General features: G+C 35.1%; 1 protein-coding gene across 1 annotated transcript; it reads right to left on the reverse strand.

Moving 5' to 3' along the window:
• Window positions 1-13,870: 13,870 nt before the first annotated feature.
• LOC114195307 (annexin Gh1-like) lies at window positions 13,871-16,843 on the reverse strand. Its single transcript, XM_028085725.2, has 6 exons — window positions 16,681-16,843; window positions 16,490-16,550; window positions 15,947-16,092; window positions 15,528-15,746; window positions 14,724-14,936; window positions 13,871-14,501 (listed from the first exon to the last, which is right to left on the reverse strand). The coding sequence occupies exons 1-6, from the start codon at window positions 16,705-16,707 to the stop codon at window positions 14,202-14,204; spliced, it is 966 nt and encodes a 321-aa protein (XP_027941526.1). The 5' UTR covers window positions 16,708-16,843; the 3' UTR covers window positions 13,871-14,201.
• Window positions 16,844-27,894: the final 11,051 nt, after the last annotated feature.

The following is a 27,894-nucleotide window of genomic DNA, read 5'->3' on the forward strand; positions in this document are numbered from 1 at the left end:
TTGGGAGTGTGGGAAATTTTATGTCCTTTTTGGGTCTAAAATAGTTAAAATTATATAAATAATCTCTTCTCTAATGGATTCGCTACGGTCAATAAACTTATCATGGTCAATCCTATAGTGGTTATTAAAGCTTGATTTTGTGAAAGAGTTATGTATGAGTTTAACTTTTTAATATTTTCAGCAAAAAACATTACAAATTAGTTTATACTATCAAAGTTTGTATGTTAAAAACAACTTAAATACTTTTTTTAGTTACCGAAATATATGATTATATTTTGAAACTAATAAAAACTTATTCTTCACAAGCACTCTAATAAGAGCTTAAAGATATATCTTGTTAGGTTAAAAGTACGAAATGAAAATAAAAATAAAAATATTCAATTCTAATTTATAGAAATTTTTAAAACACCTTTAAATTACATTATAAATGTGTTAACACCAACATACATACTTGTAAAAATTGTATTAAAAAGCAAAAAATTAAAATTAAAATCTTGAATTTTATAAGCAATAGTTGTGCATTATGGTGCAATATTATACATACGAGTCAAATTCAAAGGCTTGTTGATAGTAGGTCATTGCAATCTGAATTGGATGAAAACTTGGTGGGCCTTTCTTTCTACACCTCCGATCATTTTTTTTTACCTCTAAAAATCTCTAAAATTTCAAAAATACATTTTGATCATTTGAGTGAAGTTATGTACACCACACTCCAAAATCGTTTTCAAATGTTGACTTCTGATAAAATATATTTCTGAAAATCGACATTCACTTCAAATTTTAGACTTTCACATATTAAAGAAAATATATATATATATATATATATATATATATATATTCTAATTTGAAATGTTATTATTTTTAACAAAATTTAAATATTAAACAAAATTAAATAAAGTAGAATAAATTTTTCATTTTTTTATTTAAAGTTTAATTTTATTTGAATTTTACTTATTTTGATACTCATATTTATTTTTTAGTATATTAAATAAACGTAAAATTATGTATATAGATATTAATATTTTTTTTTATTTTTAAAATATATATTAAGAAATATTAAAAAATAAAAAATAAAAAAAATAATAAATAATAAACTAAAAAAAAATTAAAACTTAGAAAACATAAATTTTAATTAAAACTAAAAATATTTAAAATAAAATTAATTTGTTGACTTCTGGAAGTCGACTTCCGGGAATATATTTTGACTTCCGGAACTCGACTTCCGATAATATATTTTGGCTTCTGAAAATCGACTTCTGATAATATATTTTGATTTGTGGAAGTTGAATTTCGGTAATATATTTTGACTTCCAAAAGTCGACTTCTGATAATATATTTTTGATAATATATTTTGATTTCTGGGAGTCGACTTCCGGTAATATATTTTGACTTCCGAAAGTCGACTTCCGATAATATATTTTGACTTTTGGAAGTTGACATTTGAAAGTAATTTTGGGAGTGTGATGTCCATGACTTTACTTAAGTGGTCAAAGAGTCTTTTTAGGAATTAAAAACATTTTGGAGGTGTAGAAGAAATTTTGGAGGTGAAAAAAAGACCAACTGTTTTGGACTTCTTCACCTCCAAAATTTCCAATTTTGTCACAGTACCTCACTTTGACTCATAAAAATTAATTATCATTCTCTCTTCTTATTTATTCGTTTCAAAATCTGGTGTATAAGAAAAATCTGTTTTAAAAGAATACCAAATTTTAAAATTTGGTATACAAAACTAAAATTCATTTTCAAATTAAAATGCATTAAATATCAAAATTCGGTGAGCTAATGAAATTCATTATTAAAAATTACTAAATTTTAAATTTCAAAATCTGATACACAAAAATAAAATCCATTTTCAAATTAAAATGGAATGGATTTTAGAATTTGTTTAAGAAATTTAGTGGATTTCAAAACCTAATTAAACAGTTTTCAAAATCCATTTATATATACTAGTGAATAGAGATGGAAATAAACTCGTATCTCTTTTGATGGAGAATCTCTGCATTGACTGGGTATGGATATGGGTATGGGAAATCCCCGACTTTTTTTTAATTGGGTATGGGGATGGGTATGTGGATGTAAATATCCACTCCATAATACTTGTCCCCGTCATATCTCCGTCTCCGTTTAAATTATTAAAATATTCATAATTAATTAAGTAACTATATATATATATATATATATATACTTTCTATTTTTTATTTCTTCTAATTATTTATTTTGTCATGAAACTCATTCGCATCTCCAATATATTTTTCATCTTAAAATGATGTATGTGAATTAAAAGAAAAATTATGTCTCACATTTGAATATTTTTATTATTTTTTAATACTTTTATTTATTGTATATTTTTCTTTCACGTGAGAATGTTTGATACTCTCAATTAAGTGTTTAATAGCATAAATATTTCATTTACTATGTAATATAAAAAACATTCTTTACTTATTATTATTAATTTTTGTTTCATTTGAAAAACTTTTGTTTCGCTAAAATAATTTTCATTATTTCTCAACCATTGAGCATGTATGTTGATATTTGAAAAGTTTCCTTAGATCTCTAAGGTATTTTTCATCTTATCATATAGTTAATTATACATTTGTCTTCCTTTGTGCGGTTTCTTTCAATAGTCTCTCAAATTGTTTCTAAGACAGACATTTGTTAATTTTTTAACATTTTTATTTGTTGTTTATTTTTATCATGTACAATATTATTTCGATATATTTTATCTAATTATTTTTTATTTTCCCACTCATTATCAATCATATTGTAATTTTTCACTATACTTGTGTAAATAAATTTTCTTTACTACAATATAAAAATTTAATGTAATTGTTATGAATTTTTTTTATCACCATCCAACATACATCGAAGTTCAAAAGATACAAGATCTATGTCAAAATTTTATTATTATGTTTATTATTTGTTCTTTGCATCATTTTGATCAATTATAACTTTTATTAGTGTATAAAAAAGAGATTCATTAGAATTTTAAAAATTGAAGTAAACAAACATTTAAAATATATTTTAATTTGAATATTTGTTTTCCTTTTATATTTTTAAATTTTATCAACTAGGTTTTGTTAATGTTTGCAGTTTGCAAATTTAATAAATGTTTTGGTTCTCATGAAATTTTATTTGGTATTCTAATATAAAATGTAAACAATTATAATTTATTTCAAAGTATTTGATATCGAAGAAACAATCATCCTCTAATATTGAATATTTGATAATATTATGTTTCCTTTACCGTAATTTTTTATTATTTTATAAAAATTGATTAAAATTAATATTGGAGTAGTAAGAAAACGGGTACGTGTATAGGTACAAGATTATACTCATTACCCTGTGGGAATGGGGATGGGACAAAATTTTGATACCCGTTGGATTTGGAGATGAGGATGGGGATAATTTTTTTCTACGGGGATGGGTATGGGATAACGAAACCCGTCCCCGCCCCGCCCCGTTACCATCCCTACTAGTGAAAACACAGGGGTTGTCGTGCCTGTGTGTTCGCATTTTATAATTTTTATAGAAATTTGAGTTAAAATCAATAAAGAATATATAATTACAGAGTAGAGGGTCTCTATCTGAAAGAAACGATTTGGTCAATCCCACAAAGGAGGCCTATATATAAAGGAATCGATGACCATTCCCACAGAGAGGGTCTTAATGCAACAAAGTGAATTTGACCATTTCCAAGGAGAGAGCCTTGATATGACCAAGAAATCAATGACCGTTCCCTTATAAAGGGCCTCAATGTAAACATAAGAAAATCAACGACCATTCCATTGTAGAAGACCTTGATATGACAAAGAAATCAATGCCCATTGTCTCGTACATGGCCTTGATGTAAAAAAATCAATGACCATTGCCTCATAGAGGGCCTCGATGTAAATATAAGGAAATAAATGACCATTCCATTGGTGAAGGCCTTGATGTGACAAGAAAATCAATGACCATTGCCTCACAAAGTGTAACATCCCTAAGAAATATTACTAAATAAATAATTAAAATAAATAATTTAATCTTAAAAGTCGCGATGTTATTATTCCCAACGCGGGAAAATTTACAATATAAAAAAATCGCGCGCCAAAATTTATAAAGTAGTAGTAATAAAGCTCTACAATTTCAAAAATCCAAAGCCGTAAATGAACACGTCATAAATACATAGTGAAAAATCCTAGCTCTAATTCCCCAGCTAGCCCTCACTCCGTCGCCTGAGCATCCTCAACATCACCTGTAGCAACATCTGCTCCCGTGTAACGAATTACACGATCATCGCCATACACAAACAGAAAGGGTGAGCTGAGAAAATAAAACAACATGTATATACACATATATATTAGCATCAGATAATCATACACTCGTCTAGTTCAACCTACTTTATTCTTGGCCAAGACCTTAACCCCAAGACTATATAGCCTTAAATTCACACAAAAGGTTAGCTTTGGACTCGGGAATATGATGCTCACACGAACCTGCCCGCTTGTGGTCTTGCCTCTACGAACCTTCCCGCTCGTAGTCCTGCTCGACCTGCCCGATCGTAGTCCAACACATGTGATCCACCAGCCTCGTACCTCCCCGCATGTGGCATCTCTCAAACGTGAGCACGGAACATATGAACCTACCTCACTCGTATCCCCACGTGAGAGTAACTGGATATGAACCTCCCCGCTCATATCATCACATGTTAACCACCATCCATGAACCTACCCGCTCATGGCACAACATCACCCGATCCAAGCATAGCATCATTGTCAATTAAAAGCAACGCACACACGTCATAACCTGCAGCGCGATCGCCTGGCGTAGCACCCAGCACCGCTAGGCGACACAGACCCAGACCGCCTGGTGGTACCTGCCCGCCGCCAGGCGCCAACGTCCTTCTAGCGCCACTGTATTTCAAACACCGCCTAGCAGAGCATACCCTTGCCGCCAGGTGCCACGCGATGCAGAGATCCTCCCTACTGTTCCTATCGCCTGGCGGCACCAGCAGGCCACCAGGCGCCACACCAGAAGTCCTGCACTGTTGGTTTTTGGCACCCTCTTTGGTATATCTCATAACCTGATTACTACCAAGAGCCTCACACTCCCACCTTTATCAGGACTTTACACAAATTTCCCAGCCATACCTTATTCAATTCTATTATTCATAACTTCTACCTTAACCCCACGCAGTCTCAACAATTAATTCCCAAACTCTCCATCCAAGTATAATAGCTCAATCAAATTACCCAATTCATCCCCTTTGACGTACTCCAATCAAGATGGAAATCAATCACCAATCTTGACTATCTAAGACTCATAACAGAGTAGTTGCTTACCTCTCTTGATATTCAATGTCAATCAGCTCCAATTCTCATGCTTTCTAACTTGCTACCTCACTTCACACTGTCGTCCTCATTATTTGATTCATCAGCCACAACCAATTATAACTCTCACTTTCAAGGTAATTCCACGCTTCCTACACCACATTCTTATATCAGATTACTCATTGTCACACCAACGTTTTCATTTTCTAATTGTCATCAATGAATTTCAATTTCACTCTCTCATTTAGTACACTATATATGGCATAATCCACTTCCTATCCCTCTAAATTTCTTTCACTCAAGCTACCTTTCTTCCCAACCACTTACTCACAATTTCCCTCGCCCCACTACACCAGACTTTTCAATTCACTAGGGCTCTCTCTCCCTCTCTCGTAGTGACCCACAGCACAGCACCCAATTTGGGACTGCCACACGTCATCGCCTGGCGGCCACCACGGAGCCGCCAGGCGGCATATCAGAACCATGCCACACTGCACCTGTTTTCGCATACTCCCAGATTCCAATCCCACTCCTCTTCATCCCAGTAACCTGTTAGGCATTCATATTACATATGTAAATCAAAATTTGTGATACTAATCCCCTCCAGAACATGATACCAATTAAAGATTTCATCACCAACGTAACATGCAAAGAATCTGGAAACCTACCCTCACGTAAATAAAATCTTAAGGGTTATAATCACAATCTAAACTATAATCATCCTCAACAAAGCATTCACGTATAATAAAATATTTCTAATCAGTTAATTATCCCAATAGAACCCCAACACACGCAAAAATCCAAGAAAACACCAAACAGCCACAAACATCAAGAACCGCCTGGCGGAATGAGATCCACCGCTAAGCAACTCAAACTCCAAAAACCCAGCACATTCAGCACTGATGTGCCGCCTGACGGCACATGCATGCCCGCCAGGCGATTTTTGGGCAGATTCCCAGAATTTTGCAGAAGCATCACAATTCAACAGAGAAAAATCATACGATTCGATTCATATCATTACAGGACATTATGCACGAATTAAAAACATCAAAAACAACTCCCCTTACCTAAAATTCCCGCTCCAAATTGAGATTTTCACTCTCCTTGCACACATTCTTCCCTTTGCTAAAAAGAAGCACTTTAACTCTTCTCTCCCTGGCCTCTTTCACGAACCAAAATCACCCCCTCTCACTCTCAGAACTGTTTGCACTTTCCCCAGGCTAATTTTCCTCTCCTTCTCTCTTCTCTCTCAAGCTTAATGTGCCCTAATTGTTCTTTAATTTGCTAAAACGAATTTTATTAAATAAAAATTATGACTAAGACCATTCAATGGATATTAACCCATTGTTTTTCAACCCCTACATTGCCTCTCCATTATCTGCTAGGTTTCCCAACCCTTTCATATTCATGCCAAAAGAAATTAGCAAAAAGAGGATGAATTTGTCCTTAGCAAGGTTTGAACTCACAACCCTTCAATCACAAAGCAAGTGCACAACCAATTCAACTAATCATATTTCGTGATAATACCTCTAATTCTAAGGTTATGTTATCACGTCCCACATCCAAATATAGAGCATAAAAATTCATAAATTAAATAACATAAAATGGCATACATAGGACTCGAACCCAAGACCACACACATAATCAAAGTACTCTCAACCACTTAAGCTAGTACTTTTCCACGTCATAGCAATTCGCATTAATTACTTTAAATGCTTCTATTACCCACATTTATTAAATAATTATTTAATTAACTATTTAATTTTCTCGGGTCTTACACAAAGGGCCTTGATATAAAGAAATCGATGATCATTGCTTCGCAAAGGGCCTCGATGTAAACATAAGAAAATCAATGACAATTTATTGGAGAAGGCCTTGATGTGACAAAGCAATCAATGACCATTGCCTCGCAGAAGGCCTTGATGTAAAGAAATTGATGACCATTGCCTCGCAGAGAGCCTCGATGCAACAAAGGGGATTTGACCATTCCTAAGGAAAGGGTTGTTGTCCACAAAATCTTTAACAATCATGAAGAGTATGAAGGGGATAAAGCAAACAAACAATTCCAAAACATTGAAGTTGCTGAAAAAGCATTGGAAGATGCACAATCTAAGGTAAACACTCATAGAGTGCTTTCTTTTGATAGAAGGAGCACCAGATTTTTGATATAAGAAACACAAAATCCTAAAGACAGACGACCACCAAGAAGATTAGCAGACCGCTTAGATGAATTATTGTGTGATTGTGTTAAATTCCAAAAACTACACTTACCATGCTCACATGTGCTTGTTGAATGCAAATATACATACAATGATTTTGAAAAATACATCGCAATTATGTATAGATTTGACCAAGTGTCTCAAGTATACGAAGGTCTGCTTTTTGAACTAAGAAATGAAGATTATTGACCTCCTTACGTTGGTAAAAAACTATGCCCAAATCCACAAATGAAAAGAACATCAAAAGGTAGACCTAAGTCAAGTAGGATAAGAACAAAGATGGACTTAAGGGAACAACATGATCGATCCAAAAATTGTTCATACTGCCAAACACCACGAAACACCAAAAGAACATGTCCAAACAATGATGAGGCATCCACTTCTCACCGTTGAATATGTTTCATTTAGCAAAGTGGTTTCCATGTACCATTACTTAATGTATTTACTATGGTCCATACTAAGTACATCCAATTCAATAGTTAGCGTTCATAAGAACTTCAATGTAATTACTATGGTCCATACTAAGTACATCAAACATGGTGTATGTAAGTTTCTAAGTTTTCTAAAACTTCTACAAAAAGTCTTTCTCAACTTCCCACTTATTTGCGCAAGGCTTACCATATATGGGTGAGGGGAGGTGTGTAACACCCCAACCAGATATTACTAATTTAAAATAAAATAAAATATAATGGTTAACAAAATGCATTTATTATTAATACTTGTTTCCAAAAAGTGGGAAATTCAAAAATCGTTATGAATGTGCCATAATTCAAATTACATGAAGTTCAACATCTATTACAAAATTCATGATCTAGTTAAAATAATTGTTTATAAAACCATCAAAATGCTCCAAAAAAACTTCCCAAGCTAGCCCCTCTCCGGCTTTAAGCGTCACCAGCTCCACTTGAAACATCGTCTGCTCCTTTGTAACAAATTACACGATCATTGCCAAACACACACAGAAAAGGTGAGCTCATGTAATTACATATAGATAAGCATATTATAAACTAGAAATTATGGACATCACCATGTACATCCAGATTCTACACACTCGGATAATAATTTTAAGATGACACTTATTGCCACAAGCCATAACTCGCGGTTCCACCATCTACAAGTCACAACTCGTAGAAACACGTGCGGGAAAAATCATGTTACGGACCACACTCCGTAACGCCAGGTGGAGTTCCCAATACGAACCACAATTTGTACTCTCAACACAAGATTAACACATCATTGGCCACAACCTATGATTGCTCAATCGAGTGGAGACCCTCCGTTTAAGCCACAACTTGCACATTCATACATGTACCATCCGCAATTTTGAGCCACAACTTAAGGAATGCCACATGTTTACCCTCCACCCTGAGCCACAACTCAAGGGATGCCATTCCGAGCCACAACTCAAGGAACGCTCCAGCAAGTCTCCACCCTAAAGTTACCACCCTAGTCATGTAGAACTCTCAATCTCATATAGCCTGACCTATACTAGATCGGTACACACTCAACCTGGTCTTAGGAATTCCAATGCTTCCACGAACCTGCCCACTCGTGGTCCAACTCTATGGACCTTCCCGTCCGTAGTTCAACACGCGTGATCCATCCAACTACGAACCTTTTCGCTCGCATCAACTCTCAAGTGTGAGCACGGAACATACGGACCTTTCCGCTCATATTCTCACACGAGAGTATCATTAATATGAACTTCCTCGCTCATATTAATCACGCGTTCCAACACCAATCACGAACATACCTACTCGTGATACAGTCAAGCATATCCCAAACCAAGACCAACACAACGAGACATACAAAACGCTACAAACAATACACTATCCGTGCGATATTGCTTGGTGTTGTTTAGGCACTGCCAAGCGAAGTTCCGTTGCAGACCGCTTGAACGTTCCCTTTATTTGAGGCAAGAGGGACATAAAATAAAGTTGAAATTTATGACACAAAGACAAGTAAGTAAGGATCAACATAGGTTGAAGGAGAAAATAGAAAAAGAAGCAATAAAGAGTGAAGAAAGAAGGAAAAATGAAGAAAAACAAAAGGAAGTGAGAAAAATAGGACGAAAAATTTATTTGTCAATGATATTTATTCTACAGTTTGTGATGTCATGTTATAGGAACCAAAGGATAGGCATGTTAATGCAATACACCAACTTCCATGTTTGAAAAGAAAGCTTGTTCATAGTGTTTTATTTTGCATCCAGTCCACTGATGAAAAACAAAGTCTTCAAACACAACACATGGAGTTATTTGTTGTTACACATGAATGTGGGGTAGTGTTAGCAAGAGAGGTGCTCCATGGATTGCAACCATTGGAAAGGAATAAATATGAATTTATTCAAGTTATATGTGATCCTAGAGGAAGAGAATTAGCCTCAAGTTGAGGAAAAATAATGTCATTCACAAGGACATAATAAACTTATATTAAAACTAGTAGAAAAATAAAGTCTTAAGATTCGGGATGAATTTTCTCGAAGAAGGAATGTATGATATGAATTGCATCATGACCCAAATAAAGAAGGACTAATGCACAACTTTGCAGTAGTGGTATGATATGAATTGCATCATGGCCCAAATAAAGAAGGATTAATGCACAACTTTGCAGCAATTTTTTTTAAAGTTATTATTTTGTTTAAATAATGGCCTAATGCTTTGTAAAATTGGCTGACCAAATTATGTTTTAGGTTAACCAATTATTCATAAAATATTAGAGTTTTATCTCTTCTATCTTAGTGAGTGAGAGTGATTCTCCTAAGTTGTGTGTTTAAAACTCTTAGGCTTATCTTCCATTATTGAAAGTGTGACGTCTATCAATTTTCGCTTCATCTTCTTATTTATTTCCATTTTCTCGTTTTAAACAGTTTCTCAAACTCCTTGCTTATTAGGATTCCAACCTAGATAGATCCATAAAACAATAATAAACCTAAAAAGAAGTTATTTTGCACTAACCAAGGTTTAAACTAAGATTCACCCCAAATCGTGTTTCTTGATAATTTCTATGCATCTAGGATTATATTATCACATCCCATGGTCTAGCATATTATTAAAATAATAAAACCATTAAATTAATGGCATACACAAGATTCAAACCCAAGTCCTCTCAACACTATTGACACACTCAACCACTTGAGCTACCATTACTCCTTATCTTCTCTCTCCACATTAATTTACTTAGGAATTCACATTTATTAAATAAATATTTTTTTTCCCAAGTCTTACATGGTGTGTCATTTATTTGGCACAAAAGAAGTTATTTTGCACTAACCAAGGTTTAAACTCATATCCACCCCAAATCGATTTTCTTGGTAATTTGCATCTAGGATTATATTATCACACCCCATGGTCTAACATATTATTAAAATAATAAAACCATTAAATTAATGACATACACAAGATTCAAACCCAAGTCCTCTCAACACTATTGACACACTCAACCACTTGAGCTACCATTACTCCTTATCTTCTCTCTTCACATTAATTTACTTAGGAATTCACATTTATTAAATAAATATTTATTTATTTATTTATTTATTCCCAAGTCTTACATGGTGTGTCATTTATTTGGCACAATAAACAACACAACTCAATAGTTTGGGTTCATAAGCACTTGAACGTAATTACTATGGTCCATACCAAGTACATCAAATATGGTATGTGTTGTGACATCCCATTTATAATAGAGTAATCTACTAAAATTAAGCATCACATAATTATAATATAAAAGAGAACATGACATGAAGCATACATGTACTAACTATTACCGTTATCCATAATATACTTGGAATGAAAGTTTAGGCACAACACAATGCCATAAAACATAACACAAGAGTACTATTATTTTGCAAAACGATTGCTCAGGGAACAAGGAATTTAAAACAAACTAAGAGTTCTTCAAAAGGGCTCAATTGTGAGCCACAATCCAGACCATGGGGACCACTCTACACAGCAGCATCTCCACCACCCTGAGTACTTCCAAGGGTTTCCACATCTGCTCACACCAATAAATTGGTGATCATTGTAAAAAGGAGAAACCAAGCAAAGAAACATACACCAAAAGAAAGGGTAAGCTAGAGCAATTATTGTTTAATCATGTTATAGAGTAAATAAATAGTCAGATCATATTATGCACAGACAAAGCAGTAGGCACCCAAATCATGAAAGCAAACAATTTCAAGACTCTATGACTCAATATTCGGATCATACTCTTGATATAGCTAAAGGAAGTATGCACCTGTGCTGGCTTCTAAACTCTACAGAGTTTAGACGCAAGGGGTTATCACCTAACCACACACAGGGTTAAGCCTCTAATGTCTTGGGCCCAATATGTCCCAAGACTAGGACCTCCTGCCACTCTCACCACATAAATTATTCTACTTTATGTGAACGTGAATAATTTTTAGAGTTCAGGATACCTTCCTTTATCTAGACATCTCCTATATCAAGGTATACACTAACCACCATCACCAAGAGTTTTCCTTGAAACTCTTTTACCAACAATTTTCACATGTCATCTCAATCATTCAAGTCTCATGCCAAACCACCACCAATCAAACAAGTCATGTTTTCCATTTCATACTCAACATAACAAGATTTAATTTAATCTTATACTTTATAAATGCATACTATGACATACATATATCACAAAATAGTATGCATCACAAATAAGTGAGTGTCAACATTTATGTACCTGCAATTCCATACAATCAAACACAACACACAACCATAATTCTTACACAAAAATTCCTAAGTAAATTTATTATCACAAAACCAAAATCACTGCAGTAATGCGTGACACATTTTCAAGCTACAAACATCTAATCGACGATCCAACCGGTCAAACCATAAAATAGCATGTTATGAACCAAATGCCAAAATTTGAGCTCAATTCAATGGTTAATGATTCGAAAAAGTTAATTTTACTAAAACTGCGCATATCAGAAAAAGACACAGTCGCCCAGCGACCAATCACTCGCCCAACGACCACCCGACGCTTCCAAAATATGGGAAATAACGTCAAATATCACAGTTTCATGAATATTTGAACCCCTAACTTGTAAATACACAAAAAATTAACGTTTTGTCCAAGGAGAGCACCACAACTCTAGAAATAGATTAAGGAGCTGGAAATATTGGCACACGAAAACACAATAGGGTTATTAGGACGAACCCTAGGTAGAGCCACAACAAGACAACTGGAATAAGAAGGTTGGGGTCTACTTACTTGGAGATACGAGTTCCGACAACTCCAAACAAAGAAGATTTGCTAACTTGAGGAGGCAAAAACTTGTGCCTTAGCAGAGCTGCTGCTCTAGAGTTTGAGGAAGGGGAGGGATCTATTTTTTGTAAAATGAAGCAGAATGAGGAGTAAGGGGCTGTGAGGGGGTCTTGGGGGTCCCCATAATAGGCTGACTCTGGGCTCTTAAAAGGGCCAAGCCCAAACCCTTTTTTAGAACATAATTTAAATAGAAAAAGGGGTCTCACATGTGTAATTTTCCAAGTTTTCAAAAATTTATACAAAAAACCTTTCTCAACTCACCACTTATTTGCACAAGACTTACCACATATATGTAACAGGTGTTGTGGCATTATTTTGGAACAAAAGGCAAGACAATTCATTTGTTTGAATTCATAAGCACTTTAATGTAATTACAATGGTCCATACCAAGTACATCTATATTTTTCTATATTTAAAATCTCTATAAAAATAAATTTTTGTACTATATATATATATATTTAAATTTTTATTTTTTACTTTCTATAAACATTTGTTTTATAACTAAATCTAAATGTTTTACATATTCATATACCTTATTTTTAACTTTACATTAATTTTCTTTTTAAATAATTTCACCTACGATATATTATTATTTTATTTTATTTTTCTGACTTATTACACATAAAGTTTTATTACATACATTATTTTAATCAAATAAATATATATCTCTCAAATTTAATTTTACATAAAACAATTATCATTATTATATATTATTATCATAATTTTTCTATTATCATAGTTACCATATATATTTAAATTATCTTATTTATTATTTTATTCTTCAAATTGTTTATTCATTACTATTTATAAAAAATAAATTGAATATATTTTTTTAGTTTCAAATTCAACATATAATAAAAAAGTTTAAATTTATAATAAATTATTTTTAATAAACAAAAAAATTTAAAATTTTAATAAACAAAACGATTTTTAAACTTTTTAAAATTAGAAAAATTAAAAAAAAAAAAACCTGTTTAGAATTCGTCTCCCAAGAGAACCGAATTCTAACAGGGGTTGTGAAACAAAAAATAACATTATATTTTCATTTGGCAAGAACAATGCTAACAATCCTTTTTCTATAAATATTTATTTAACTTTAGGGGAGTGACCATAAAGTCATTCCTTATTTACAAAATCTGAGCCACACATATAAATGCAGGAAGAGAGACACCAATAAGGTGATTGCTAGAGAAAGTATTTCTATCACTCTTCCATTTATATTTGCAACTCATCGATTCTATTCTAGGGTCTTCAAAAAACCCACCCAAGTGAGCCAAGGAGGTATATATTTATTCAACTCAGGAAGACATAATGGTCCAAAACACAACATGGAACCACTAGATCATCACGCTGCATTCTATTTAGTATCTCTGCCACAAGTACAAACATTCTATTTAGCATCCTCGTGTCCTAAAAGCTCCAAAAGCATTTTCTCATAGTCACCACTGGTGTCCTTGGCAATGGCACGATCAAGAGGGACACTGTTCCTCCTTTGATACTCATCTCCAATCGTTTTCAAATCAACTTCCGCTCTCGTGACCACCACTCTTGTAAGGTCTTCTTCAAGGGTCCCTCGCCCGTTGATAGCCAAACGGAGAACCTTCGCAAAGTACTTCTCAGGATGGATCAAGCACTTCGAAGTTGCTCTTAGTAAAGTCAGGAATTCATTCTTTGGATCAGCCTTCAGGTCCTGCAATGCAACATTGGCTCACAAAATGCCTCATCAGTGGAATCAGGTTCCATAAAACCGAAGGGGTGCTGCCAAAACTTCAAGGCTAAGCAAGGAGTGAGGTGCATAACTCAGATACATTGTCTTTTTCACATATTTGAAGAGTTACAAAAGGGAGATGAAAGAAAGGAAAAGTAGGAAATATGTAAGGAATTCAGAGTAATGCAAGATAAGCCACGTTACCTTGTTGATATCTTTTCCAAATTCATCTTTGTAATGATTAAAAGTAGCATTAGTCTGTGCTCTGCTCCTTGTAGCGAAAATCCTGATTAGGTCGTCATCGTTATAAGCCTTTTTTGAAATCTTGTCATGCAGCAATTTTGCCTCAATTTTTGCCAAGTTCAAGTCGACCTCAGTTCCTTCATATCTATAAGAACTAACAAGAAGTACTAGGAGCTAAAAGAGAACAAACAAAGAGAGTGAGACAAATTAAATTATATTATAGGAAACCACAAACATTGTTCAAAATAAGTTTTAGTGAAAGATACAAACTATAATTTCAGTTCAACTTTGGAAAAGTACGGCTGAAGAGTCTACATATTCTAACAGCAGAAACATAAAATAAGACTGAACAAAAGGTTTCGTTGTTCCAATGCAGTTGAGGCTAATCAGAAGTCGCGGCCCACAGTTCATTGAGATACAATTTAGTTCTCATCAATTGTATTCATTCATTCATTCAATTTTTATCGCATCACTAACACAAATTGACCAAAACATTGTGGGAAAGGATAGATGGTGGTAGTGACAAACAAATAACTTTCTGTGTCAATATAAAATTTACTTGCTAACTATTTATATTCCTATCAAGAAGAGTTCATTGTTGAAAGCATGAATGAAACAACACAAGAGGTGAATCAAGTTTTTTTACGAAAGAAGTTTGTTGTCTGATGGGAAAAATAATGTAAAATCATCTCATTCATAACAACAATATAGGACTCTAAAATGTTGATTTCAACTAATAACAAGGTTAGACTCAAGAATCAGTACCTTACGGAAGTCCCCGGTTGTGCGAAGTGCAACATCCTCCTCAATGGACTTCTTATAAAGAGCATGGTACGCCCTCCTCGCAGCCAACAATTGTTCGGAGGACCTAGCGCAGGCTATTTCTACCAGAACCCGATTGCTTGAAGTCCACTTTTTAGCTGCCTCATTTGCCAAAAAAGCATCACGTTCAGCAGAATCAAGTGTCCAAAGATGAACCAGCCTCTGGTCAGGAGAAAATTCGAAAGTGCATGAGTTTCAAACACACCAATAAAAGATATGTATATTATTCCAACAGAATTGTTTTATTATCAATTTTTGTTACCATCCATTTCGGAAGCAAGTCATGCTCCCAAGTTAATACATTACTCTTAGATACCAAACCCAGGCCTCAATTATGAGAAAAGCTATATCCCTGAACTGACCTCAAAATCGCTGGTGAGTTCTTTGTCCAAGACCTTGAGGAGATCTTCTCCGAAGGTCTTGGCATAAGTTTCTCGGATAAGCTTCTTCTGACTATCATTTCTATGAGACAAGATGGATATGATCAGCCCTTCGTTTGTCCCCCAACCTGTAATTACATTTGGTGAATTAAAAACTCATCATCAAAAGTCAAATAAAAAACAAAATCAATCTATCACCCACGATCCTCAAAACTTAAAACAAAATCACAATCCATAAACTGCATGATTTTGAAATAACTTGGAACAGCATAATCAAAAAATATGATCTTCAGTTTAATAATTCCGATAACAGATTATCATGTATCACTTGAAAAATCTTGGATTAATTATTCCTTTTTAACTGATAGAGTATTTAGGATCATCGTTCTCTGCCTTTCAATCTAAGAATGATCGCATCACAGATAAACAACACCTTCCATTATTAATACCTTTACATGCACAAGGTTAATTTACAGCGATGGTAGCATATCATTAAAATTTAAAAGTTGAATTGAAGAATGAAACCTGCGAAGGCTTTTCGGAGCTGCTCACAGTCATCGGCAGCAGCGGGAACAGAATGAGGCACCTTCAACGTCGACATTTTTGTTTCAGTTTTTTAAGCACTATGTGTTCTGCTTCGAATTGTGTTGTGGGAGCAAAGGAAAAAGAAACAAGTGAATTAATACTAACAAGAAATTATGCGAAAGCGCAAATACCTGTTTTCTGACTTCCCTACGCCACATCTTATCCTCATTTCACGCTTCTCCATTTCAATTCAATGTCTTTGGTCAATCCAATGCTTCCATTAATGGATGGATGGGGAGTGATGACGAATTTCAATTAAGAGACAATGCCAACAACCTTGTGCTGCGTGCTTCTCACAACGTGCCAAATGGGTTGCAAATTTCCAATGTCACTACACTTTCTATCTCTGTGTCTGGCTTGCGTTGGACTTTCTATTTGAAGATTTTGTGACAGTTTTCGACACTGATTAATAACAATAACCATTGGAATAAATCTAACTTACTACTTCTAAATAAATGTTATTACTAAAGAATTAAAATTTTTTACTATCCGTATATTTTGTCTCTAAATTTTAAAAATAATAAATATAATTTTTTTAATTCAATTATATTAACTTTTCTTTTATTATATTTATGTATGATTAAAGTTTATAGATTAAAATGTATTGAAGTTTCGAACAAAAATTAATTTTAATTATAGATCAAAGTTTAAAAATTAAAAAGATAATGAATCCAAAAAATTGTAAAAGATGTAAGTTAAATGAGTTTTAACCATTTCATAAATTCAAGTATTTTTAATAGATTTCATAAGGAAGAATCTTATTTTCTTGTCTGATTAAATTAATTTTTATTTTTATTTTAATGTTGTATTATTTGATTTTTGTCATCAATGTTATAATATAACTCGTCCATCGACTTGTATTTTTTTTTTATTCTTATGTCGTTCAATTAACTTTGTTTTAAGAGAGAAAGAGTCAATTTATTATCAACCGAAAGAAAATTAGAGAGAAAACAAACAAATTAATGAGTAAACCGAAGATAAGAAAAGGAAAATAATAATCATATAATTCTTTTAACGTAAAAAATAAAAAGGTAAGATACTTACATGAAAATAAAAATACGTTAAACAATTAACAGAACAAAAACGTATAATAAGAATTCAATTAGAAACATTCTGATTTATAAAGTAACAAAATTTAAATAAGAAAAAAAATATTAGTGGCTACGTAAATGGTGTTTTCTAGTTTTTTTAATTTTAATTTTTAGACATATGATTTTTTATTTTATTTTATAACCTTTTATAATTTAAACAAAGAGTTAATTATACATCTAACATATTCTTTTTATTTTTATGTTGAATGTAATTTAATTTAAAAAATAATTAAATTTTAAAAAAAATGTCAAATAAAAGACATTCTAAAGAACTATTACTTAAATGATAGATTTGACAGGTGGATATTTTAATTTAAAAGAAAGATTAATTATGTTTTTGGTCCCTAAACTATTAAATGATTTTGGTTTTAGTCCCTTTTCCAAAGTTTGGTCTAATTAAGTCCTTATACTTTCAAAATTTATGAAATTAGTCCTCAATTACTAATGGTGTTAATCTATGTTCTTTTGGGTGATTCAATGTTCAGAAGGAATAGAAGGCGAGGAATAGTTGGTGATTAGCTTGTTTGTTTTGGGGTGAGTGAGAGGGATAGAGGTCAAGGAATAGTGGGATTGGGGGTAAATGTGATCTTGCTAGTGATGGTGACTGATGCTAAATGACTATATTATCCTCTTCATTTTTGGTTTTTTCCACACTATATTAATTCGTTCTTCACGTGGTGGACGAAGACGAACGCATCCCTGCAATCGTGGTAGAGGAAGACGAACCCGTCATGATTGGAAGCATTCCAGCTTGGTGAGGAAGACAAAGTACAACCAGGTTGGAACGATTCCACCAATTTCAATAGCTTCTTGGAACGATTCCAACACGTAGTGGAATGATTCCACAACATTTTGGAATGATTCCAAAGTGTGTGGTGGTTACCTTGGAATGATTCCACACGTTGTTGGAACGATTCCAACTATGTTTGGAATGATTCTTGTTTGTGTTCGAGCAGCTTGGAATGATTTTTCACCACACCCAGAGATCCAATTATACTACAATGAAGTTGATGATTGTGTGCAACATGGTTTGAAGCAATTTACTACATATTCATTTACACCATTCTATATAATATTATTCTTTACATCTTCTAATTCTTTCCCTCATGTAAACTTACATCATTAAGATGACAGAGTCCAATCTTGTGAACCAATTGCTCAAAAGTTCTTCTTGGTAAAGACTTTGTAAATAAATCTGCTAGATTTTCGCATGAACGAATCTTTTGGATCTCTACATCATCCTTTCAATTGAACAATGCATTATTATCTTCATATATGGTTGTTGATTCCATTCTTCTTAAGGATCGACCACAAGTTTATCGCACATGTTGAATTATAAACCTTAACTAAACATATTCACGACTTACCTCATGTAATGCTAAAAATTATACATGATTTTGACGATATTACTCTTATGGTCTCTTTCACACATCATCATGAAACTATATTGCTACCACATGTGAATAAATATTTTGTTTATGATCGACCATTGTGACATTGTGAGAATATAATAAATAACATGCATATGCATAATCCATTAGATCCAATTTTGAATCATTTGGATAAAATAATTCCATATTTGTAGTATCCTTAAGGTAACAAAGTATATTTTTTACTCCAATCTGTTGTCTTCTTGTAGGTGAAGAATTATATCTTGCTTAACAAATTTATAACAAATGCAATATCATGTCAAGTATAATTAGCAAGATACATTAGTGCTCTTATAACACTAAGATATGGTACTTCTAGACTAAGAAGATCTTCATCATTTTCTTGAGGTCTAAGAAGAGCATTTGTCAAAACGACCTCACAACTATTAAAGTGCATAATGGATGTGACTTGTCCATTTAGAACATTTTACGCACCTTAATTATATAAGCCTCTTGATGTATAAAAAACACCTTTATTAAATACTCAATTTGTAATTTCAAACAAAAGTTTTTCCTTTTTAAGATCCTTCATCTCAAATTCTTTCTTTAAGAATCAATTGCCTTTGTGAGCCCATTAGGAGTTCCAACAATGTTTATGTCATCTACATAAACAATAATTATGGCAAATTCATTTTTGGATCTTTTCATATAAATACAAGAACATATAAGATCATTTATACATCCTTCTTTTAATAAGTAATCAACAAGACGGTTATGTCATACACGTCCTGATTGCTTTAATCAATAAAAGGGCTTGTTCAATTTTATTGAATAACCCTCTTTAGAATTTACCTTGTTGGGCAAATAAAATCCTTCAGGGATTTTCATATAAATATGATTCTCAAGAGAACCGTACAATAAGTTGTAACATCATTCATTTGATGTAAATGCAAACCTTGTTGTCGAACTAGGATAATCAAATATTGTAATGTTGTTGCATCCAATACCAGTGAATATGTCTTTTCATAAATCAATATCAGGTTTTGTGAAAAACCTTGAGCAACCCATTCTGCTTTGTATCTAACAATTTCATCATTCTTAATTTGATTTTTTTTGCACAAAAATCCATATGTACCCAACGGGTTTCACACCTTTAGGAGTGCGAAATACAGGTCCAAAAACTTTTCGTTTAGCAAAAAAATCCATATGTCGTAGGGCCAGTCTGGGTTGTTGGGTCCGTCCGGGTCAACGGTTCCATCGGGGTTATCGGGCCCGTCCGAGTTGTCTGGCCTGTCTGGGTTGTCGGGCCCTTCTGGGTCATCGGCTTGGTCTGTGTTGTCGGGCCCGTCTTGGTCATTAGGCACGTCTTTGTCGTCAAGCCCGTCTTGGTCATCGGGCCCGTCCAGGTCGTCAGGCCTGTCTGGGTCATCAGGCTCGTCGGGCCCGTCTAGGTCGTTGGGCCCGTCCGGGTCGTCGGGCACGTTCGGATTGTCAGGCCCGTTCGGGTCGTCGAGCTCGTCCGGATCGTCGAGCTCGTCCGGATCGTCGAGCCCGTTCGGATCATCAAGCTCGACCAGGTCGTCGGGCCCATCCTGGTCGTCGGGCCCTTCCTGGTCGTCGTGCACGTTCGGGTCGTCGGGCCTGTTCGGGTCGCTAGGCCTGTCTGGATTAGGGATGTCAAAAAAATTCGTACCCGCGGGTATCCACGGATAAAACCCATAACGTGTAGGGAAAGGATATTAAAAATGGATATCCGCTACCCGCGGGTACGAGTATTTTTTATACCCGCATGTTAATGGGGCGGGTACGTGTATCATAGTATCCTTACCCGTGGATATCCGTACCCGCTAAATTTTAATTCACAAAAGTACCCTCATATATATATATATATATATATATATATATATATATATATATATACTAGTAAAAAATATTCTGGCCTAATTTTTTCTAAGTTGCGTATCTTGTCTTCTATCTTCATTCTTCAAATTTAAGTATTGGTACGTTGTATTCTTCCAAGTACACCCCCTTGACATTCTTCTCTTTCCTTTATTTGAAATTGGGCATATAGATCAAATCCTATATAGATAACGATGTTTATGGTATGCTTGTTGTGAAATGATGGAATCAAAATAAGAATACTTGGCACGTGGCAATTGAGGTTTATTATTTATTTATTTTTTTTATTTTTTTTAGGAATCAATTGGAGAAAGTGGATTTTTTTTATCAAAACACTGATTAAAGAATTTTCATTGGGTTGAACGTCATTTTATATTTACTTTTATAATTATTTGGACTTGTATGAACTTGAGTTTATTTGAACTTTATTTAAAATTTATGAAGTGATGTATTTTATTTTATTTTATTTGAATTTATGATTAAATATTTGTTTTTTAAATAATTTTGTAAATATCTGCGGGTACCCGTGGATAGCCGCGGATATTAAAAAAATAGGCGGGTACCCACATAACGGATACCCGACGGATATGGATATGGGTACGGGGCAGATATTTATCCAGCAGGTAGGGTACGGGGGAGCTACTACACGTATCCTACCCGCCCTGTTGACATCCCTAGTCTGGATCATCGGACTCGTTCAAGTCGTCATTCTTCTCGAGGTCGTCGCACAGGTTCGAGTCGTTTGACCTATTTGGGTCGTTGGGCTTGTCCCACAAATAATAATATATTTTAAAAAATAATATATTTTTCATGTGAAAGATGAAAGCACATGGGTTGGCGCTGGCCCACAGGACTTTTATAGGGTTTTTTGCCTTGTGGGCTTCTTTGATGGGGGCTTTTTTGGCCCTAACCCACATGGGCCAAGGCCAAGCCCTGTGGGCTGGGTCAAATTGACACCTCTAATCACATTCACCATCATCATGATGATCATCAATATTGGATTCATTTGTAAAGGAAGATAGGACATCAATACTAGGAACTACATATTTGAATTCAAACTCCACCTTCTCATTACTACCTTGTACAATACCTGTATTGGTAGAAGAAGACACAAAAGACTGTTTTCCAGAAGATAATAATGCATCCTCATTAAAAATTACATCTCTACCAAGAATTAGCTTTTTAGACTTTGATTTAGAGCACCACAAACGATATCCTTTAGATTCAGATGCATAACCTAGAAATATGCACTCAATAGCTATTGGAGCTAATTTGCCATTATTAATATGTGCATGTGCAGGACATCCAAAAATTCTTAAATTAGAATAATCAACAGGATTACCTGACCAAATCTCTTTTGGAACTTTGAAGTCAAGTGTTGAATGTGGAGAACGGTTGACCAAATAGCATGCAGTAGATACTGCCTCGGTCCAAAGATCATGTCGATGCCCTAGCCCAACATTTGAGAGCGTACAACGAGCTCTCTTAAGTAGAGTCCTATTCATTCGTTCTGCAACACCATTTTGTTGGGGATTCCTTAGAACGGTTTTGTGTCTAGCAATACCATGATTTGTGCAGAACTCATTAAAGTCACCACTACAAAACTCTAATCCATTATCTGTTCTGAGCTTCTTTACTTTCTTCCCTCTCTGGGTTTCAACAAGATTTTTCCACTTCTTGAATGTGGGGAAAGTCTCATTTTTATGTCGCAAAAAATAGACCTATACCTTACGGGAAAAGTCATCAATGATAGTCATCATATAGCGACGTCCTCCATAGGAAGGAACTTTAGAAGGCCCCCAAAGATCAGAGTGAATATAATCAAGAATACCTTTTATACTGTGAGTTGCTGTAGAGAAACTAACCTTTTTTGTTTCCCAAAAGCACAATGTTTGCAAAACTCCAACTTACCAATGACATGCTTACCAAGATATCCTTGCTTGCTTAGAAGATGCATGCCTTTTTCACTCATATGGCCTAAGCGCATGTGGCATAATTTAGTGACATCATTTTCAGCCATAGAAGATGATACAACTATTGAATCTGTCACAACAGTCCCTTGCAGGATGTAACATCCCGTTAGGATATTACGGGTTTTAATAATGAATAAAGAAATAATAAACATTTTCATTTAATAATACCTCATTTCCCAAAACGCAGGAAATTCAAACTCTTAAAATTTTCAATGATAAAACCAAAATCCATAATTACAAAGGTGGAATAATCCAAAAATATCTCATAAAAGTTTACAACTTATGCCAAAATCATAAAACAGGAAAATATATAAACTCCCAAGCTTTTCCTCGCTCCGTAGCTAAGCATCACTAGTACCACCTACATCAACATCATCTGCTCACGTGTACCGCGCACACGATCATCGTCAAACACAAGCAGATAGGGTGAGCTTAACAAAATCAACATACAATTATATTCATATATGTACATAAGACACTTATATATTTCAAGCAAACACACCAAGTAAAATCTCTCCTTCGATTCCATATCACTTGGCCACAACCAGGTCATTCGTGTTCTACCTCTTTTAGTGATTGCCCCAAGGCGACTTACTGCCATACCTATTAGCCACAACTGATAGAACACGTGCGGGAAACCATTGCTACGGATCATACACCGTAACGTTAGGTGGAGTTCCCAAATACGAACATAGTTCGTAACGTCCCAAGACTACCAAACTCGTCAACTATTTACTGAGGAGGGCAATCTATCTGGACCCATCCGTACTGGCCACAACCAGCACACTCACACAGGCAACACTCGTCAACCCGAGCTCAATCCAAGGGTTCCTCGTGTTCATCCGCCATTTCGAGCTCAACTCGAGGGATGCCATTCCGAGCTCAACTCGAGGAATGCCACGTGCTTAACCCCTATCCCGAGCTCAACTCAAGGGATACGTTCCGAGCTCAACTCAAGGAACACCAGCAATCCCACCTTTGAAGCACCATAAAATCCTTGTAGATCACGCGTGTAGAATCCAACATCTCAAGGCTGCAACATCAAAATCGCCTGGCGGGGGACAAGTACCGTTAGGCGCTGCTAGCTTCCAAACCGCCTGGCGGATGACGCGTACTGCCAAGTGCCATGCGCCTTAGAATACTCACTGTTTCCATACACCGCCTGACGGGACCCTCCTGTCCGCCAGGCACCTCGTGTTAAACTCCTCCCTGGAATAGTCACTCCCGCTGGCGGTTCGCACGATGTCGTCAGGCGCTATACCAGAACAACCACTATTCTGATTTTTCCTGCACTCTTCAAATGCTAACCTCCCACGCACTCCTTGCACATTTCTAGAAAGTCAATTTTCTTAACAGATGTATTATTGCCACCCACTATCCTCTATAGCTCCCAATTCTCATTATATCCTCAAGTTAATTTACTCAATTTCAATTGAATCACTAACATGTCACTAGTTTTGAGTTTCCCCCAAGTACCAACTCATGCCCTCAGGTTTAACATTTTTCACTTTGCAATTTATACCAATCCCAACTCTTACCACAATTGAGTTTACCACTATTCAATTATTCCCCGTAACTCATTATTCAGTTCCTAGACATGATGGTTACGATCTGGATTAATTTGGCACCTAATAGTACTTCCCATGCCTCAACGTCTCCTCTTTGGTTTTTCCATCCAAGCTCACTTATTGATACTAGTTTAAATAGAATTCTCTAATGTGCTAAAGTTCCAACTCTTCCTATCTCAACTCAATCATCTGCTTAACACATTTCTAAATTCCCAATCAACATTCCCCGATTCCATTTCCTTTCCTCCTTGGACAACAAAATTCCCAAAATCAGTCCTATCTCTTACAGCCACCCAGAATTAATACCACTGTGATGGCGTCTGGCGGCAGGTCACGTACCGCCAAGCGGTGCATAAGTTCTGGCAATTTCCCAAACTTCCAGCACCTGCGAAGAATCTCCCACACCATCTGTTTTCTCTCCTATTTCTATCTTAGTCGTTTCCCTCAAAGAACATGACGCTAGTGACACCAATAATCACCCTAACTAATTCCAACAAAAATTTGTTTTAGTATAATCGATAACTATCATGCTCAATTCTACCAAACCTCCAACATCAAAACCCTAAGACTTCAGTTTCACTGTTCCATTGAATTCCACTATCAATTACACTAAATATCAATGAAATACAAGTTATATCACCCTTTAACAGCTATCACATGATTTCCCTCCGATAAAAAACACACTAGAACCTCAAAATCATCAAAATTAAACCAAACTGGTTTGTGTTGCCTGGCGGTTCAACAGTCACCGCCAGGCCCTTCATCCAAAAACCCAGAAAACTGGTGAAAAGCTTTGTGTCGCCTGGCGGTCGGGAGCTTACCGTCAGGCGGTCCCTCGTAGGAACCCAAAAATACCAAGAACATGATGTGTCGCCTGGCGGCTATGCGTAGCCCGCCAGGCGGTTTCTGGAATTTTTCCAAAAACTCAACAATTCGAACAAAATCTAAGATTGGTCATACAATTCAAGATATACATTATGTAATTTAATCACGCATATAAAAAAAATGAGTAAAACTCCCCAAACCTGGACTCCTTGCTTAAAAGTAGACACTTGAGAGTTCCTTATAATCACCAATGGCCTCCTTTTGGCTTTCTCTCCCAATTCAGCTGCTCTATGTTAATCTCTCACACCACTCCAAGTCTGAATTCTTTCCCAAACTGTTGCAGAACAATCAGGTTCCAAAACCCTTCTCTCTCTCCCTTATTCCCTCTTTAATTGCCCTTAATTTTGAGTTAATGGTTCCAAAACGAAAAATGGCTTAATGCATGTGATAATTGCCATTCAATGGTTAATTATGGTCTACTTTCCAACCCTCCTAAGCTGCTTCCCCAAGATTTGAACCCACAACCATGCAATGCCAAATCAATACCAAACCATTCAACCAATTCATATTTCATGACAACTAATACAATTTAATGATTATATTATTCTACAACATGTTCGCACATATATAAAAATATAACAACAAATAAATAACACATAATTACCATACATAGGACTTAAACCCAAGCCCTCTCACACAATCAAAGTACTCTCAACCATTTGAGCTAGTGCTTTTCCACATCATACAAGTTAGAATTTAATGCCATAAAGGCTCTTCCTACCCGCATTTATTAATTATTTATTTATTTAATTAATTAAATTCTACGGGTTTTACACAGGACATATAAGCTTCCAATTCGGTTGGCTTTCAAGAGAACAAGAGAACCTTTTGATACCTTTAGAACTCCACCTTCAGCTGAGTACTTGCACCCGAGAGATTCAAGAGTGCCAAGTGAAATTAAGTTTCGCTTTAATTCAGGTATATAGCGAACATCAAACAAAGTCCTAACGACACCATCATCAGTCTTAATCTAAATTATACCTATTCCTGCAATCTTGCATTGGGCATCATTACCCATCAAGACAACACCACAATCAACAAATTCAAAAGTAGTGAATAAGTCCTTATAGGGACACATATGAAAAGTACATCCAGAATCAAGGATCCATTATGTTTTACTCCTCTTATTAGAAGAGACAACAAACAAGGTAATATCACCGTCAAAGTCAGCTTCAATATTGGCAACTTTAGGGGATTGTGTGGCTTTTCCTTTTTCTTGTTTTTCTTGTTTTTTCTTCAAGATAAAACAATCAGAAATCTCGTGTCCAGGTTTCTTACAATAGCAAAAAAATTTGTTGGATTTGCGTCCCCTAGACTTGGATTTGAACTTTTTGTCACTTGTACTCCTTCTTTCTTGAGTTCTACCTCTGACACTTAAACCCTCACCCTTGTCCATAGAATGAACTTTAAGATCAAATTTTTCTTTGGACAATAAATTAGATTTAACATCTCCAAAGGATAAGGTGTAAGACCCGAGAAATTTAAATAATTAAATTAATAATTATTTAATAAATGCGGGTAGTGGAAGCCTTTATGACACTTAATGTTAATTGTTGTGACGTGGAAAAGTACTAGCTCATGAGGTTGAGAGTACTTAATTGTGTGAGAGGACTTGGGTTCAAGTCCTATGTATGCCTTTGTGTGTTATTTTAATTTATGCATTATTTCGTTAGTATATTTAAATGCTAGACGTGATAATATAATCCTAAAATTTTAGGAATTATCACAGATGTGAATTGGTTGAATTGGTTGTGCAATTGACTTGGTAATTGATGAGTTGTGGGTTCAAACCTTGATGAGAACAAATTAATCTCTTTATTTTTGCTATAATACTTGTGGTCTGAATGTGAAAGGGTGGGAAAGCCCTAGAGGCAAAGTTGTAATTGATTAGGAGGGCAAAGGATATCACAAAGCCAAGGTTAGACAACCAATTGAAGCAAGAATTCACAGGTTAGGGGAGCTCTTTTGCATACCATTCATGAATTGTTAAAGATTCTTGTGTAATTTGTAATATGCAATGAATTATGTGCCTTTACCATAAGATTTTTCGTGCCAACTTGGGTGTGTGATTGTTTTGTTGTATATGACTAAACCCTTGTGTGAATATATGGAAATATTGGCGTTCTTGGTACTGTATGGGATTTTGGGTAATTGCTTTTTTTGGGAGTCAAATTTTGGAGTCTAAAATAGGTTCGTAATGTTGGAACGATGAAAGGGTTTGGTTATCATGTTTGTATGAGGTTTTGGCATGGTGTGCGGGTTTTGTGTGCGCGTAACAGTAAGGCAATCTGATAGTCTTGCTCAGGCGAGCCAGGCTCGCCTAGGTGAGAGTTGTAGAGCCAGAATTGTGTTTTTGCACGAGCTACTCGCTTAGGCAGAATGTTAGGGTTTTGGGCGACCTGTTGCTTCGCTCAAGCGATAACATTTCGCCTAAGCGAGAAAACGAGGATGTGAGATTGTGTTTTGGGTACCTCGCACAGACTAGGGGATCATGGTTTTGGGCGACCTCACACAGACCTCTTGTTTAATTTTGCGTTTTGCTTAACTTACCGCCTGGGC

Source organism: Vigna unguiculata, chromosome 8, assembly GCF_037176805.1.
Source record: "Vigna unguiculata cultivar grain cowpea cultivar isolate G323 ecotype 2 chromosome 8, ASM3717680v1, whole genome shotgun sequence".
NCBI lineage: Eukaryota > Viridiplantae > Streptophyta > Magnoliopsida > Fabales > Fabaceae > Vigna > Vigna unguiculata.